An 18,774-nucleotide genomic window follows, 5' to 3' on the forward strand; every position below is an offset into this window, starting at 1 on the left:
GAGTATACAATTGTAATAAGTGAAGCAAATGAGAGTTACTCCCCTTTGCTAGATGTTTTAATCAAGAAATCCGTGTATATAATTTAATTAACAGGTTATTTGATTGAATGAGAATACAAGAAAGAATAAATAACAAGGTCAAAAAATGTTGATGTATCAATAGCTCTCATCAATATGTATCAGCATGTGAAATTTGATAAAAATATCTTGAATAGTTTCTTTGAACATGAGCTTTGAACTGAGCTAAATGTGGAGTGTGACGGACGGACAGACAATGGATGGAAGATGGACAGGACAAACTCTATATCCCCTGGCCATATTCATGGCGGGGCATAAAAATCAAGGTATTTTTATCAAGCTTTATATTCTTACACATAATGATGAAAGTTATTTAATTGCATCAACATTTTTACCTTGGCCTTTCCTTTGACCTTGACCTCATTTTTCTCAAATTTGTGCTTAGCTTAGTTTCAAAGAAGCAAATCAAGATATTTTTATCAAACTTCATATGCTGATGTTTTTATGTAAGCTTATGCACTCGTACATTATTTGGTGTGTATTTACCAACTGTATCCAATTCTTTTTTTTTTACCTTGACCTCCCCAATGACCTTTGACTTCACTATTTATTGTGTATTAAACTGAATAAACTCAGTTTTAAAGAAACTATTCAAGGTATTTTCTGCAAACTTCATACACTATTACCAATTTTAGTTGCATTGCTATTGGACCCTGGGAGGGGCATTCATACCCTATGGACATGTTTCTAGTTTTTTGTATCAATTTAAATGAAAAATATAATATACATCTGTTTTCAATATAAAGTTTATCAATATTCAAGGCATTGTTGTCAAATCCATTATTCAATCATAATTTATTTAAACTTCTCGTAGCCAAGTGACCTTTTACTTCAATATTTTTAGTCATGACAAGCCTTTAGGTCTTGGCTTAAATCATGCAAGGTAAGAATAAATCTCCACTTGTGAATGGTGGTAATGGGGAGTGGGTGTAAAAAGCTTTTTTCAATGAAAAGGAAACTTGAAAGGATACATAATTGGTTTATTTTGCTTAAATACTGTAATTCAAAATATGTTTAGACAAAGCATTGCTACAAAATGAGAACAAATTAACATTAAACAATTTTTAAATTTTTTTTCCTGAAAAAGGAGGGAGGGAGGCAGTTCATTGTCTACACAGAATAACATGATAAAATGTAGTTAATTTTTACTTTGACAAGGCAAGTCTAAAATGTTGATTCAAGATGGAGTTCCTTGCCCCTAAATATGTGAATCTTGCATACTGTGAAGTTAAAATTAGCAATCAAAAATAAGTACATTCCACATCTTGGGAAATTAGCCCAGTCTTAAAATACAAATTGTATATCTTTATTCATGTTCATTTATTGGGTTAATATGAATAAGTGGACAAGAAGCAGCACAAAAAGTGCTAAAATATGATAACCACTAAAATATGATTACCACTTAAATATGATTACCACTAAAATAAGATTACCACTAGAATAAGATTACCACTAAAATAAGATTACCACTAGAATATGATTACCACTAAAATAAGATTACCACTAGAATATGATTACCACTAAAGTAAGATTACCACTAGAATAAGATTACCACTAAATAAGATTACCACTAAAATATGATTACCACTAAAATAAGATTACCACTAAAATATGATTATCACTATAATAAGAACATTTATAGTACGTATTATGCTGTTGCACTGTATATCTGTTTTTTTTGCGATGATCTTTTTTTTTGGCATTTTTTGTGATCATTTCTAACTCGCAAAAATTAGAGACAAAACTCTCCATTCTAAAAGCATTACCAAATCATGTATAGTATAAAATACTGTTAATGTACTTAATTTAGCGGTAATCATATTTTAGCATCTTTTGCTCTGCTTTATTTCTGCTCATTTATGTACATGCTAATAGATGATTTAATTTTTATTTGTTGTTTTCAAGACTCAAGTGTGCTAATTCATGATTGTGCTAATCAAATGAATATGAAGAAATATGCTAAACTTTGACTATGTTAATTAATGAATGTTTACAGAAGTTTTACATATATTACACAATCAGTTATTCTTACAACAACCACAGTTGTATTGTAAAGGTTATTGCAAGCTCACTCAGCAATAGACATGCAGTGAACACAATATACAACTATGACTTAGTAAAACATTAAAGAAACAAAACAAATTACCAACATTTCTATACTCAACCTAGTTATTTAACGTGATTTAACTCATACATGTACTAATATATAAGAAGATAACTAATGCAGTGTAGTCAATAGTAACGTTCATTTATTCCAAAGTAAATAGAATATCACAGTTACACTTTAATGAAACAAAGTACAAAACAAAAGTGTCCAATTTTTAAACACATAGAAATGATATATCTGAATCTTATCAGGAGTTAATTTTAAAGATATTTTCAGTACTGTAGCAACAATTATGAATTAAATGTCGATCACAATGCTTTATACAGAAAGGAGTTTTAACAATAACTTGCTACCCTTGAAAAATTAAAGTCTGTTAGGCAGAAAAATGGCCACAATTAATTTAGGCATGATTATAATGATGCTAGTATACTGGTAAATATGTAGCAAACACAAAGTACAATGATAATATCTATTTTAATTTAGTACAAACAGGCTAATAGATATAGCATGTAAGTCTCATTTACATGCAGTCTCATGAACACACAGTCAGTATATAATTTGTAAAGGAGAAATGATCTGTAGTTTCCTCACTACAATTACTTTTTATCAAGTTCCAGTTTGACCCTCCACAATTAAGACAAATACAATACAGAACACTATTAATAGGGTTTTTTTTTTTTACAATAAAAAGCATTTTCATAATAAATGACATCAACATATACTACAAGTTAAAACAAAAAAGAAAGAATGATAAAAGAACACTCTAGTGCCTGGGCTATTATTTCAAAAATTGTTTTCCTCAATTTCTCTGAGTGCGTTCAATTTTTACCGACAAGTGCTAACAGGACTTTACGGTAATCACCACTTGTGTCGTCATGAATCCATTTCCAGAGTGTTTGATCAGTCATAGCCAGGAACTCTTTCTTTATCTGAACCATATCAATCTGAAACAACCAAAGAATAATTGTAAAGCAAATAACTTCTGCTTACATTTTGTGTTCAAAATTCAGAGTTGGATGAGATGTGCTCACTAGAGCCTACAGTTAAGGTATCCTATAAGCAGTACATTGTATAGTTCTTGAGAATGATATATTTTTAGAAAGTGTTGATAATGTTGCTATACTTTGTCCATATGCATTTTTTGTACAAACTCAAAATCTACCTACTTGTGCATACACTGAAATTGAACAAAAAGTTGTCCTGGTGTTCTTTATTTATTTCAACAGATGTGACTCTTTACAATCTTACTTTTTCAAACTCTCTGTACCATTTGTGGCCACCATCTGGCCTCAAGAACATGCAATTATGCAATCAAGACATAATCCAGAAAATTATTTTCTCTTAAATCTACCATTTGCAGAATGACTGATCCTAACTTGTTCAGAATAGGGAAAAACCAACATGTATAGTCTTACCTCTGCTCTTGAAACAATGATACGAATCAAGGTCTTATCATCAGTTCCTAAACCTTTAATGGCTTTTTTCAGGCGTTGGGCAAAATATTTTGGTCTGCACTTAATATTTTGTGCTGTAAAAGGTAAAATAACATTGAAAAAAAAACATTGGTATATGTTATCATAATGACAGAAATGTGTCATCCAAAAGATAAAAGTTTATATGGACATCATAGTGATGTTTGTACAAGACTATTTACAGATCAAAAGCCAAACAAAAAAAAATATATGGGTTCTTTAGAAAAAGGAAAGTCAAGATGATATAGGAATGCTGCACTCAAAACACAAGTACTTTAGGGTAACAGAAGAAAGCTTCAAGATTTTTCTTAACAAATGTCATTTTCAGCCCAGTGATTCTAGGAACAGAAGGAAAATTTTTTTGATGATATTTATATAAAATATGGATAAATCCTTTAGCTTATATATGATACAACTGTTACCTATGGCTTTAAGGCCAGATCGAAAGTCGCCTGAGGTCTCTCTGTCAACAGAATTTGTGATGTCTCTTTGAGTAAGCTGAAAATACAAGAAAATCAAAAACATATAACTTAATAAGTATAGAGAGGATAGGTAACATCCCAATGGGTGGAAACATGAATTTTACAAACAATAAGGTGGTTGCATGAATTCATGATTTTCCAAATAACAGTTGTCCTAATGCAAAAAAATACCCAAATGAGGCATTTCCAAATGGTACAAGTACCTTTGAAAAATTTACACAACCATCCCATTCTTGCAGTATTGACTTTGTCCATGTGAAACTTGTCCAAAGGTCAATAACCTCAAATTACCTTACCCCAAAACATTTTACTGAAATTCTAACTGAAATTGGCTTGTTTTTGTTGAAAGTATCAAGTCTTCAAACTGCTTATTTTATTGACGAGATTGCCCTATAAACACACCTTTACATACTCATCCCATGTGGCTCGTAACTGATAGTAATCTCTGGTCGAAAAGATACGGATAAATTCTTCTTCATCCGTACCCCATTTGTCTTCTCCTGCTTTATAGAGTTTCTCTGCATCTCTCTTAGCTTTCTTCATGTCTGCTAATTTTGAGTAGTTTACTTGAAACATTCCTGTTCCTTTTCCATCCACTTCAATCTCCTCTACTGCTTTTTCCAACTGTTCCCTGGTAATTTCATTTCGATTACCCTATCATCACAAATGGTAAGAGAATATCAAATTAGTTTCATGAAACTAGATTCTGTATAGGGAGAATAACTAGGTACTTATAAAGTTTTACTTTATTCAATTACTTTCAATTAATCAAAGAAATGAAAAACTTATAGGTTAAAATGTCAATTAATTATGTTGAAGACAAAATTGAAATTTGCTGAATTTTAAACACTCTCAATTAAGTATCAAAGGAAAAAATCAGTGAAATTATTCACTCCAGAATTGTACTTGTATATTGATATGCCACTTGAACAAGTCACTCTGTTCTTATGTATTTATAATAATTTTAGATTGAATTCTTTATTTATTTTCATCTCAGCTGAGGGCTTTGAGACTTGAAAAAATTTAATCCATAATATACACTGTATCTACTAGACAACAATTTCTCACAATGAATTAAAGACAGGGCATAGACAACTGCTTCTTTAATTAAAACAAGGAAATTTTCATAGCTCATATGATTAATCATTTACAAAAAAAACTTTGATAGAAATCATTTTGTTTCTATACTACACATTCACTGAAGTTGATATTTAAAAGATGCTGGAAATCCTTACTGACATTAGCTATGTACTTTGGAGACCAGATCTTCCAACAATCTGTTGGAAAGTTAATGGGCACAAATTGTGCTCCTTTATTGGCTGACCTGTCTTTGTATTCTTATGAAGCAGAATTTGATCAAAAACTTCTTCATGAGAAGAAGACAGCTCGTAATGTGGACTTCAATTTTACAGTCAACACTTTGTAAATTCTATTATCATTATAATGACCTTGTTTGCAGGATTTGTGAGATTGATTACTTTTCATTATCTTCACATTTTATATATATATATATATATATATATATATATATATATATATATATATATATATATATATATATATATATATATATATATATATATATATATATATATATATATATATATATATATATATATATATATATATATATATATATATATTCATGTATAAACACACACACATACACCCTCACATGCAAACAAATGTAATCTAGTCAAACCTGTGCTGCTGCTACAAGTAGTTGTTTGAAGTCTCCACTGGTGTCTCCCTCAATGTCCTTTTCTATCAGAGTCCCTGATACTTTTCTGTGAGGACTTGCCACTAAAATTAAAATAATGACTGATATTAGGGGAAAGGACAAGGCACAAACTTGATTGCTTTCTGAACATCAATGTTTTCTAGAAATATACAAATCAGACAGCGTGTTTTCATTTTTTTGAATGTACATGTTTATAAAACTTTAGAGACCTATTGTTTATGCTAATTTAGCTTACATTTTTCTACTTACACAATAAAATAAAAACTTACCATCTCCATACACTGCTCTAAGTTCTTGTATTTGTGGGTTTGTTCTTGTCATAAAAATTTCTATAAGACTGGCTTCATCTGTTCCTGGTCCCTGTAACATGTTAAAACATAAGCGTCATAAACTAACAATGCTCACCTGATGTGTATTGCTTTTATTGTGTAAATATTATTGTGACCCATGGAATATGTAAGTAATATTACAATCAAACTAAAATCTTATGAAGAAGCCCATGATCCACACTGTTCATTTGAGTCACCAGCTCATTCACCTTATATAGTTCCTACTACACTATCATCCAGTTATAACCTTAGAATTTATAATTCAAAAGTAGTTAAAAGATGATGGCACACAGTAAAAATAATCATAAAAGAAAAAGAAAATGCACAGTTTCCAAATTTCATTCAACACAAGCACTTTCTGGATTTAATAATCCGTCTTCAGGTGTTAATACATTTGAACTGAAGACGGATTATTAAATCCAGAAAGCGCTTGTGTTGAATGAAATTTGGAAACTGTGCATTTCTTTTTCTTTTATGATTATAATGATTCATTAGCATACTGCTGACGAACAGCTGAAGAAAACTCCACTCATTGCTTTAATCATATGCCAATTGATGGCTTTAAAGCAAACCAGTACAAAATTGGCTACAAAACTGATAAGACAAGTTCAAAAATATTAACAATTAAGGTTAAAACTTACATATATTGCTTCCTTAATGCAATATGCATCATACACAGCAGGGGGAACAAAAAGTGCCATTATTGCAGATCTGTAATCCCCACTCAGCTCTGATTCTACATCCTCGATCAAGTCCTGTTAATTAAACATGATGTAACACTAATAATTTTTTTTGCAGATTTCCAAAATAGGCACTTTCATTATGGAAGATGATCATCAAAAAACAGTATATACATACATGTATATACATATGCTGCACATAGGATAAAATTGTCACCCTTATATCTCACTTTTAAAAAGGATTTTGTTCATTATAAATCAAGTTTTAATCAGTTAATCAAATTCAAGGACAGGCTGTTTTTAATGATTTCTTAAAATGTTCTTGACTGACCAGATGACTTTCAGATTAAGTAATGAAAATGGTCTTATCAATGATTCCATTTTCAAGATTGAAAGTATTTATATGTATACTACTTAAGGTTAATTCTCAAAAGCTTTGCCATCTCTGGATCAATGATATGAAATGCCAATAAATTATTAAAATTTATTTTCATTATATTTATTTGAATAAGGAGTAGTTGGAAACTAATAAAATCCCTTTTATCAAGGATACTTTTAGCCAATCACAGTCAAAAATACATATAGTGTAATATACAGTGACATTTCTTTTCTAAATTTCACTTTCCTGAGGCCGTTATCTTGAAAATATAAATGATCTTGGTCCATGTTCTGGTCAAAATTAACTTCTATTTATTTAAATCTGAGGCACATCCAGTCCAGTATTACTATGCAATGTAATCCAGATTCTTTTCTACAAATATTAAGTGTCTGCAATTCCTATGATAATCAACTAGCTCCTGAACCCTGGATAAGTGTCACTCTCTGATCTATTGGTCCGTAAGTCCATATTGTCTCTCCAGTACATGTACTTACATGTATACACATTGTAATTAAATCATGGTTCAAGTAAGTCAGTAAGACAATTATAAGCAAAAGATCAGCAAGGTAAACAATAGAAAAATAATCAACAAAAATCCTACCCTTCCATATGCTGTTTTAAACATCTTTTTCAGCTGTTGTCTTTGGGCATTGTTTCTGGTGGTCAGCACATGAGTGATTGCATCTTCATTAGTACCTAATATGGAATTAATGTACATAAACCATAAGCAATAAGCAACTTTAAAGTTCACTGAAGTCAAATAGATATACTTAAAAATTGATAGGGAAACTTGAATCTTTGTATTTTTCGTTTAAGGAAAAACAGCAATAAATAATTGTGATTGCAAATTTTGGACACAATATCAATCAGGTAACTAAAATTTCATCAGGGGATGGATTTCTTCCTTAGATAAATAAATTTAAAATGGTCGGGTGAGGGATCTTCTTAGACCATTGTAATTTAATTATCAATAGCTCTATGTTTTATTCTGTTAGGTGAAATGCCTTGTTTTTTCTTTCCAAACAAAAATACAAAAAAATCTACTTATTCATGTGTTATTCTAAAAATAAATCTTTCAGCTTAAAGCTGTAGTTAATATTGCTATATTAGTATTTCAGTCAAATACATATTTTCAGTCTTACCTAAGCCTTTCATTGCATCTCTCAGATACTGCACATCACATTCAGGGTCCCATTTTGGATTTTCTGACAAATCCTCACCTTTTGATGCCATGAATTTAAAAACAGGGTCTTCAGGCTCATATCTAGCATAGGCACCAATAGTACCCTGTGTTATGTCAAGAGTTCCAGAGACTTTTAAGCGACGCATCAACTCATCAATATAAGTAGTACGCAGTCTTTCCTTCAGCATAGCCTCAACATCTGGCTGTAAACAAAATACAAGATTCAAAATTCTGGGAGAATTAAGACTACTGTGAAATCATCATTGTTTGTTAGGGAGAACCATTGTTTGTGGATTTACCCATGACTTTACATCAATGGTTCATTGAATCTTTTTTTAATTATTTTACATGAAATTTGTTGGTTGTTTTTTTCAGGAAAAAAATGGAAAAATTGTTTTGGTTGCTGCAGAGCTAAAACTTTGCGGTTAATTAATTTAATGCATAATACATGTATATATTTCTACATTAATATCTATATATCTAATAAAACATGTCAAGAAGAGTAAGATAAATATTTTTATTGCTTAAACTGTACATATATTGTTAGATAAGAAGTTGCATGAAAGGCGCTAAAATATGACTACTGCTAAAATAAGTAAGTTAATAAATTAAGTAGGTTTAATAAATAAGTAAGTATATGACAAATCATGACCCTGCTGTCCTGTAGAGGAAGAATTATTATTTAATTTTTTTGTATATTCCCTTGTAAAACTTTGATACCCTAAAATGGCCCCACCATACCCTTAGTGGCCATATTTTGAACAAATCTGATTTTTAAATGACCATATTTTTGCTTTTGATTAGCCTATCTCAACCTTTCTAAAGAAAAACATGGGCCTTCATTTAAATAAACTTTAATTTCCTTCACCCAAGGAAGCTCTTTGTCAAGTTTGATTGAAATTGGTCCAATGGTTCTGCAGAAGAAGTAAAAATGTTCAGAGATGGACAGAGGGGAAAACATCATACTTCAATAAGAAAAGCTAACTTGAGCCTTTGGCTCAGGTGAGCTAAAAATGGATCATTAATTCCTATATCCCTCTACTAAATAACTACATAAATAATAATAAATAATCTACTATCCCTACTCTATTAAATAAGATATCAAATCATTACATCTACATCGTCTTCCTCTTCCTCCTCCTCCTCATCTTCTTCATCATCTTCTTCTACCCTCCTTCTTTGTTTCTGACAACAAAAATTTAATCCATAGTTACTGTATGGTCTCAAACTTGTAATACATATGTCACTGCTATATTCAGTACATAAACTCTGAGCTTTAAATAAAATATATGCTAACATTGAATGCTGAATGAATTTAAATGAGAACTTTATAATCTGAATCTTCCTTGATTATAGTGCTAAGTCACTACTCAACAAACCAGACTTGTGCCTTAATTTTCAGGGTTTTTCAATGAGTTATTTGTTTATTCATGCAAGAGTTCAAAGACACAAGTGAATTAATGTGTAAAAATTTAAGAAAAAAAACTTCATTAATTAAGTAATAGGTTATTATTGTGCAACTTATTCAGCAGTGTGCCTCACATTCTCTAGACCATTAGTATTAGTACTTTCCTTTAGAAAACAAAGACTGCTTTAAATGTATTGTAATCCAACAATTACTGAAATACTACAAACAGCTCTTATTATGATGCCTTTTATTTTTGTGTGTGTTGTTTTTGTCCTAGATGTCTGGAAACTGAGCAGCAAAATGTGGTGATTTATCTGTGTAAAATAACTAATTTCTGATTGGCGAATAAAATACATACCCTTCCCTTCTTCTTCTTTTTCTTAATTCCCATTTGCTGCTGAAGTTGCTACAAGTAAAAAGACAGAATTTTATAGAAACACCTGAATATAACACTGTTAATTGATAACTGGAGAAGAGGTTTTTTAAAACTTGGATATTATCATTAACATAAAAAAACAAGATGTACTGTGAGCACTGAGCTCACAAAATGATACCCCCCGCCTCCCATTTGATTATAATGGCAAAGTCCATGTTTTTCTATGGGATACCTGAAATACTTAGTGTCAGATCAAAAAGTAAAAAAAGAAGGTCACAATGGTGCTATATGTAATGACAGTTCTGTGAAAGTATCATTAAATTTTATTCAGTGATATAGGAGGAGTTGTGGATAAAAGATGGGTACCCCTCAATATTATAGAAAGATGGCAGTGTCTATGTTTTATTAATATGCGTCTGATCAAAAAGTAAAATAGGAGGGCACAATGTATCAAAGATTCTGTGAAAGTCTCATTAAGTTTCATTCTGTGGTATAAGAGGAGTTGCAGAAAAGAGATGGGTACCCAAATAGGGTAACAGACAGACGGACACCCCCATCACTACACCCCCCCCCCCCAACTTGAAAAGCAGCGCAAGGGGGTATAAAAATTGATGTGACAATTTTAAGTGCAGATACTCTGAATATGAGATAATATACATTTCATGTTGTGAAACTCACTTGGTTTGCAGTCTGTGAATAAAAAATTTCTTACTTCTTTCATTTGCTGTTGTGCATACCACTGATTCTGGTACATCTGTTGATTGTACTTGTCTACCATTCCCTGTGGAGCTGGTGGTGGTGGTGGTGGTTGCCAGTGCTAAACAAAATGATAACAACAATACATAGTGTACAAAATGGTTATTACAACACATGTAGTAGTGTACAAAATGGTTATTACAATATAAGTAGAAGTCTATAAACTAGTAATTACTATGCATATAGTAGTCTACAAAATATACTTATTACAACACATGTAGATGTCTACAAAATAGTTATTACAACATATGTAGTAGTCTACGAAATGGTAACTACATTTACCACACATTTAGTTGTCTACAAATTGGTTACTTCAACACATGTTGTAATCTATAAAATGGTTGTTACAAACATGGATGTAGTATAGTCCAAATTACTTTTTACAGCAGTTTTAATCTTCAAAATGTTTGTTACTGCATATTTAGTTTTGTCTACAAAATGGTTACTACCACACATGTAGTAATTAATCTACAAAACATGTTGTAATCTACAATATGGTTATTAAAAAAAAACTATATATAGTAGTCTAAAAATTTCACAACCCTCTGACAACTCTATTTCAGTCATACTTAATAGTCTAAAGAGTCCATATTGCTGACCTCATAATGATAATTCTGGAAAAAATTCTTTCTTCCAAACCAGTCCTTGCAGTTTACAGAGCAGATTTAAGATACTTTATTCCTAATTTGAAATATCATATGACTTTTCTTGCACCTGAACAAAGTGTTTAAATATTCTAAGAAGAAAAGCAGCAAAAGAGGAGATAAAATTATAAGTGTGGGTCGTACATCATATGATTCTCTGGTCATTTTTTTTTTATTCTGAAGATATTTTTTTTAATTTAAAATTTTTTTTTATACAAAGTGATTGACATGAGAGCAACAGCATCTCTGCTTGAACCCAATTTTCTTCATCAATGCAATGTATGTGCGTCTGATATTATGAAGTAAAAATAATAAGCAACAAACCTGTTGTTGGTACTGAGGATTGCTTTGGTACTGTTGATAACATCCCTGAATTGCCTGGAATGGATTTGCTCCATATCCTGAAGGAGAAAGAAAATTATGAATCAAAATACTGAAATTCAACAATTTTAGCCAGAGACTGCCACCTATATACAAATTTGACATGAATGTTTGTCTCCGTTAACTCAGGATTAATTACGAGACATATAATGTAAATGTATTATATTTAGCATGTAAAATAGATGGTGGAAATTGATATTTCAACAAGTGAGCATAGATCTGATTTAGAGCTTTGATGATCGAATGTGCTTTATATAAATATATATACATGTACATACAAAACATTTAATGACGTACTTGGTTACAAGCTGTACCATAACACATCCAATTACATGTGTCCTCATCCTAACCCTGGGGGTCACAAAGGTGACCAACTGACTGGTTAGGAGTTATATATAAATCGTGATATTTTCTCTCATACTATATACTTACCTCCTCCATAACCCCCTGTGGGAGGGGGAGGGGCAGTTCCCATCTGATACTGGTTGTATGCAGACTGGTTTACATTGTAGGCACTGTATCCTCCATAACCCCCATATCCTTGTGGTGGGGGAGGAGGACCAGAACTAGTGTATCCTCCATATGCACCATACCCTCCACCTCCACCATAGGAAGGATAGTTACTCTACAAAAAGAAAAAAGAACTTGATAAATGTTAATGCACTCCACAAAATAAGGTCATACCTTCATAAATCTAAAATATATTTCTTCGTTGAAGTTCTATTTTTTTTTCATTCTCAATCATCTTTTTTTTCATTATCATGTTTCTAAAGTATCTGTGTGCCACATGATATGTCATCCCAAGGACAAACTGATTTATTAATTTTCCAAGACCATGACAAAGAATTATAGAAATTCTTTAATATTAGAATCTTGATTAAGATGGGTCATTTTAATGCACGACTTCTTTACTCATGTAAACCTCATTTGATTTTTAGCCCAGTATTAAAATTGCAAAACTAATAAAAAATAAAATATAACAATAATGAATGAAAATTAATAGATCAATGAAATAATGATGATCTTTGTTATATTTTGCCTCTTCTGTAACATTTTATAGTCCCAAACCTACTAACTTTAATTAAAATTAAGAAAGCCATGACCCTTAGAAAAAAAATAAAATCCCTCCTGAAGAAATACTAACATTGTGAGAATCACACTGTGTTGTAATCCGTTAGTGACTTTAAAGGCAGCACAAATTTTAAAACAAATATCTCTCTTGCATCAATAATGATCCCCCACACCCTTTAAAAAACATAGGTAATCAAAGATTACGAAGCTCACCTCGACGAATGTTATCTACATGTAAGGCAAATTTCACATCATATTTTTTTCTAGTTAGGGTACATCCCAAGATCAATATCCATGCAAGTTTGATTTAATTATAGATCTGCTCAAAAAACTTTTGACCTGTTTAGTAATCAAGAAAATTTTGGTCAGTTCCAACATCCAAAGCAAGTCTGGAAGTTTTCATCCTTAGATGCACCATCTATGCAAGTTTAATCATAACAGGCCATAATATTATATAGCTACTCCAAAAAATTACCCTGGTCACTCATCTGGAAAATGTACATCAGATTCAGAATACAAGGCAAGTCTGGAAGTATCCATCCCTAGATACATCATCCATGCTAATTTGGTTAAAATATGGCTAAAATTCACTCATGTGGAAAACCTAGGTCAGATCCAGCATTCGAAGCAGGTTGGTTAGTGTACATCCCTAGATGCATCATCCATGCAAGTTTGGTCCAGGTAGGGCTTATAGTTACTTGGGAACGAGACTACTCCTAAATCTAAACCTGGTCTCACATGTGGAAAATCTAGGTCAGATCCAGCTTCCGAAGCAAGTGTGGTAGTGTCCATCCCTGGATGCATCATCCATGCAAGTTTGGTCCAGGTAGGGCTTACAGTTACTTGGGAATGGACCTGCTCCTAAAACTTTAACCTGGTACACATCTGGAAAATCTACATCAGATCCAGCATCCGAACTAAGTGTGGCCATGTCCATCCCTAGATGCATCATCCATGCAAGTTTGGTCAAGGTAGGGCTTATAGTTACTTGGGAATGGACCTGCTCCTAAAACTTTAACCTGGTCACTCATCCGGAAAATCTACATCAGATCCAGCATCCGAAACAAGTGTGGTAGTGTCCATCCCTAGATGCATCATCCATGCAAGTTTGGTCCAGGTAGGGCTTATAGTTACTTGGGAATGGACCTGCTCTTAAAACTTTAACCTGGTCACTCATCTGGAAAATCTAGGTCAGATCCAGCATCCGAAGCAAGTGTGGTAGTGTCCATCCCTAGATGCATCATCCATGCAAGTTTGGTCCAGGTAGGGCTTATAGTTACTTGGGAGTGGACCTGCTCCTAAAACTTTAACCTGGTCACTCATCCAGAAAATCTAGGTCAGATCCAGCATCCGAAGCAAGTGTGGTAGTGTCCATCCCTAGATGCATCATCCATGCAAGTTTGGTCCAGGTAGGGCTTATAGTTACTTGGGAATGGACCTGCTCCTAAAACTTTAACCTGGTCACTCATCCAGAAAATCTACATCAGATCCAGCATCCGAAGCAAGTGTGGTAGTGTCCATCCCTAGATGCATCATCCATGCAAGTTTGGTCCAGGTAGGGCTTATAGTTACTTGGGAATGGACCTGCTCCTAAAACTTTAACCTGGTCACTCATCTGGAAAATCTACATCAGATCCAGCATCCGAAGCAAGTGTGGTAGTGTCCATCCCTAGATGCATCATCCATGCAAGTTTGGTCCAGGTAGGGCTGATAGTTACTTGGGAATGGACCTGCTCCTAAAACTTTAACCTGGTCACTCATCTGGAAAATCTAGGTCAGATCCAGCATCCGAAGCAAGTGTGGTAGTGTCCATCCCTAGATGCATCATCCATGCAAGTTTGGTCAAGGTAGGGTTTGTAGTTACTTGGGAATGGACCTGCTCCTAAAACTTTAACCTGGTCACTCATCTGGAAAATCTACATCAGATCCAGCATCCGAAACAAGTGTGGTAGTGTCCATCCCTAGATGCATCATCCATGCAAGTTTGGTCAAGGTAGGGTTTGTAGTTACTTGGGAATGGACCTGCTCCTAAAACTTTAACCTGGTCACTCATCCGGAAAATCTACATCAGATCCAGCATCCGAAACAAGTGTGGTAGTGTCCATCCCTAGATGCATCATCCATGCAAGTTTGGTCCAGGTAGGGCTTATAGTTACTTGGGAATGGACCTGCTCCTAAAACTTTAACCTGGTCACTCATCTGGAAAATCTAGGTCAGATCCAGCATCCGAAGCAAGTGTGGTAGTGTCCATCCCTAGATGCATCATCCATGCAAGTTTGGTCCAGGTAGGGCTTATAGTTACTTGGGAATGGGACTTGCTCCTAAAACTTTAACCTGGGACGCCGACGCTAACGCCGACGCCGGGGGTATAGCATAAGCTCATCTCGACTTCGTCGAGGTGAGCTAAAAATGGATCAAATACAAATAATTCTGCCATGTCTCTTTCTTTGAAATTGAATTAATGTGTCTGATATTATAAACATAACAAACCTGATAGTATGACATCAGCACTTTTTGTTCTGTCTGAAAAATCACATGAAACAAAAATAAATAAAATAATCACCCGTTTAAGGAACACACGTATCCCTAATATGTTCATGAAGCATAAAATGTTTAAATATGTTTCATTTAAAAAAGTCTTCAGTTTACACCAGGTATAACAAGTTTCTAGCATGTAAAATGAAAAGATATAACTATGAAACTTCTGTATCAAGTCCTGGTATCATTAAGTATATTTGTGTTTCTGCAGTAGATGGTAAACATATGATAAGAGAGGACATAAAAGTGCCCAGTTGTACCACTAACATTTTTAAGTATTCATTTGTGCCAACCACCATAAAGGACTGGAACAACCTACCATCCAACATTATTAACTGTAAAACATCAGAATAGTTTTAAGGTTGCAATTGCAACCACAAGTTACTAACTATTTATTTGTTAACATTAACTCATCCTGGATAACTTTGCTCAATTGTGAGAAACTAATATATAATTTCCAGTATTCGTACAGATACAGATACCACCATAAATTACCAAAATTTTCCCTAAATTTTTATTTGTAATGTCTTTAAAATGAGAAAATTTATGATTATTTGCTTTTTTCCCTTCACATGGACATCAGATTGTTCTACACTAAAGAGATTATTTTGTAATAAGACATTGCAAAATAACCAGAAAGGACAAATAATTGTCACTCCATGTCAGTCCCTTTAATAATATTATGCATGTATTTTAAAAATTTTTGTGACATCATCTTTTCTTCTTGTATATAATCCAATATTTGTAAGAATTCTCTTCTTGAATGCTTAGGAAGTCCAATATTTACCATACCAGCTGCAGTCTAATATATCTCATATGCTACATAGAAAAAAAAAGATATTCCCCTGATTCAGGGGGCTAATTATGTTCTACACCATCAAGAGAAAATAATATTTTTTTAAAATCAGAAATGACTCAAAAGTGCATGGTTGTCCCCTAACTGATAAGAATTTTGCCAAGGGGCTGTAGGAGGGAAGGTGAGAGCATTTATTCCTGCTGTGAGGCTGGTAAAATGATAGCTGTCTTCTACCATATTTCGTCTGCAGGTGCCCGATCGAGTGACCATACGTTTACATTTCTTTCACCAAAGTTATCATACTTGCTTTCATTCAAATAAGCTAAACATAACATAACGACAGGCTTACCTCGAGTTCGTATTTCTTTGTAAAGCCTAAAAGTGAAATCTGGTGTCTTTCAAAATTCCATCCTTGACAACGTCAAAACATCCAGTTAAACCCGATCCCGATCAAAATACAACGTTACAACCTATCTGATGCAGTTGCCATTGAGAAATCGATTTGTTTTATAAGTTAAAATAATTTGCAAACCAATATTACACCAAATGATCTAGTTTTCTGGTGAGATTGTTATATTAAATCCAACTTTTCAAATTCCGTCCTGGATCAGTTTAATTTCGATCGGGATAGGTTCAAATGGGGTAACGCGAATCACTGAAATGACCGGTAATTACCGAAATGTCCTTTAAAAACACCGAATGCCCAGATAAGTCACCAAATTTTCCTTCATGTGTTTTTGCATGATTTTTTTTCATGACAAGTAATGTTTTTATTTTACATCAAAGCATTACTGTCAGTAAAATTAATTATTTTCATGTTACATCTCGAAGCATATTATAGTAGTGCAAAGAGCGATAACTCGTACTGGTGATACACATCTAAGTTGTGAAGTCTTCGATGTTGTATGAAATCCTTGAAATAAATAATAAAATCATCTCCTGATAATCACATGACAGCTGATTGAAATTGATGTTTTAATGACCTTAAATTAATTAATAAATTAATGCTAAAATTCATTCATAATCTTTATTTATTAATAATGCACATCCATTAACATGTTAAAGCAGATAGCAATATTATATGTGAAGCTGATAAGTAAGTAATTTATTTATTTATAGTTACATGTGTACATAAATTATTTTGTTTACAAACTGTATTTAAAAAAGTCAATCAACACCCGGCCCATCGGGCCTATATGCCACTTTAAACACAAAATTGAAATACAATATACAAAGAAAAAAAAGGGCACAACTTTAAGAGATAAAAAAAAAATGTACATAGAAAATATACACAATGTTGAAATATATGCATTTTGTAAGTACCTGTATGCTAAGATTAGTAGGTCTGTTATAAAAATTATTGGCAGATATATATGACACTGAGGTACATTTTATAAATAAATAATATAATATATACATGATATATACATGAAAACACAAATAAATATCGATTTAAATACACTTCATTAAACATATAAACCCATAAAGCAACTATTAAAAGAACGTTTCCGACAAATGGCATACAGCTGTGTATTAATTAATCAGTACGTATTTAGAGACCAAAATAATTAAGTTAGGATTTTCATTCATTACAAAGCTTTGCTTTAATAACAAATGTGCAGAAATGCTGAAAATAACGCACTCATTTATTAACAAATTTAATTTATCTAAAAATGGTTATGTTACATAATTATTGCACAAAGCTTATGCATATCTTCAATTGTGAAAGTTTTAAAGTATTGTATAAATGTATGACCAATTGATGATTTTTATATGTTGGGCCTTTGCCAATTATTAAAAATTGTGTATGTGCCAATAAATATTTGTATTAATAATACGGTTTTATATTATATATATATATATACAAGACATCCAAGCAAAATATGATATCTTCTATACATAGATCATTACAAAAAATGCCATATTCTATTACTTCTTGAATCTATTTTTTTTTATATCTACCTGTTTCTACTGCATTTAAGCAATGAAAAGAAAACCTTATTCTATAAATTTCGGTGATTCGTAGCACCTGTTCAAATGAAAAAAATCTCTTATTCACAAATTTTTATATCATTATTTCTGTTAAAAAATATGATTGTCTTAATTTTTCACAAAAGTAGCAAAATATGTCTTGAAGATTTTATCCATTTACTTAAGCAGAGACATAAATTATATATATATATATATATATATATATATATATATATATATATATATATATATATATATATATATATATATATATATATATATATATATATATATATATATATATATGTCTCTTAAAAATCTTACTTAACCATGTTAACTGCTTAGGAAGAACAAACATTTTCCAAAATTATTTCTTTGAGGA

At 32.1% G+C, this 18,774-nt stretch overlaps 1 protein-coding gene across 1 annotated transcript; it reads right to left on the minus strand.

The window, feature by feature from the left end:
- Positions 1–2,268: 2,268 nt before the first annotated feature.
- On the minus strand, positions 2,269–16,813 carry LOC133184113 (annexin A5-like). Its single transcript, XM_061318970.1, has 16 exons — positions 16,771–16,813; positions 15,578–15,610; positions 12,449–12,641; positions 11,960–12,036; positions 10,948–11,052; positions 10,218–10,265; positions 9,565–9,636; positions 8,411–8,654; positions 7,870–7,964; positions 6,851–6,964; positions 6,150–6,240; positions 5,842–5,942; positions 4,542–4,793; positions 4,080–4,155; positions 3,601–3,713; positions 2,269–3,129 (listed from the first exon to the last, which is right to left on the minus strand). Exons 2-16 carry the CDS (start codon positions 15,590–15,592, stop codon positions 3,004–3,006), a joined length of 1,722 nt encoding a protein of 573 aa, XP_061174954.1. The 5' UTR covers positions 15,593–15,610; positions 16,771–16,813; the 3' UTR covers positions 2,269–3,003.
- Positions 16,814–18,774: the final 1,961 nt, after the last annotated feature.

This window comes from Saccostrea echinata, unplaced genomic scaffold, assembly GCF_033153115.1.
Source record: "Saccostrea echinata isolate AGI-Se365-2 ecotype Australia unplaced genomic scaffold, CSIRO_AGI_Sech_v1 ptg000010l, whole genome shotgun sequence".
Lineage (NCBI taxonomy): Eukaryota > Metazoa > Mollusca > Bivalvia > Ostreida > Ostreidae > Saccostrea > Saccostrea echinata.

What these genes read in the sequence shown, in the direction of transcription:
- LOC133184113 (XM_061318970.1), bottom strand. An exon ending in CACAGGGGGTTATGGAGGAG is followed by an intron (nt 12,037 to 12,448) that starts GTAAGTATATAG and finishes TTTCTCCTTCAG; the next exon opens with GATATGGAGCAAATCCATTC. An exon ending in AAAAGAAGAAGAAGGGAAGG is followed by an intron (nt 9,637 to 10,217) that starts GTATGTATTTTA and finishes TTTTGTTGTCAG; the next exon opens with AAACAAAGAAGGAGGGTAGA.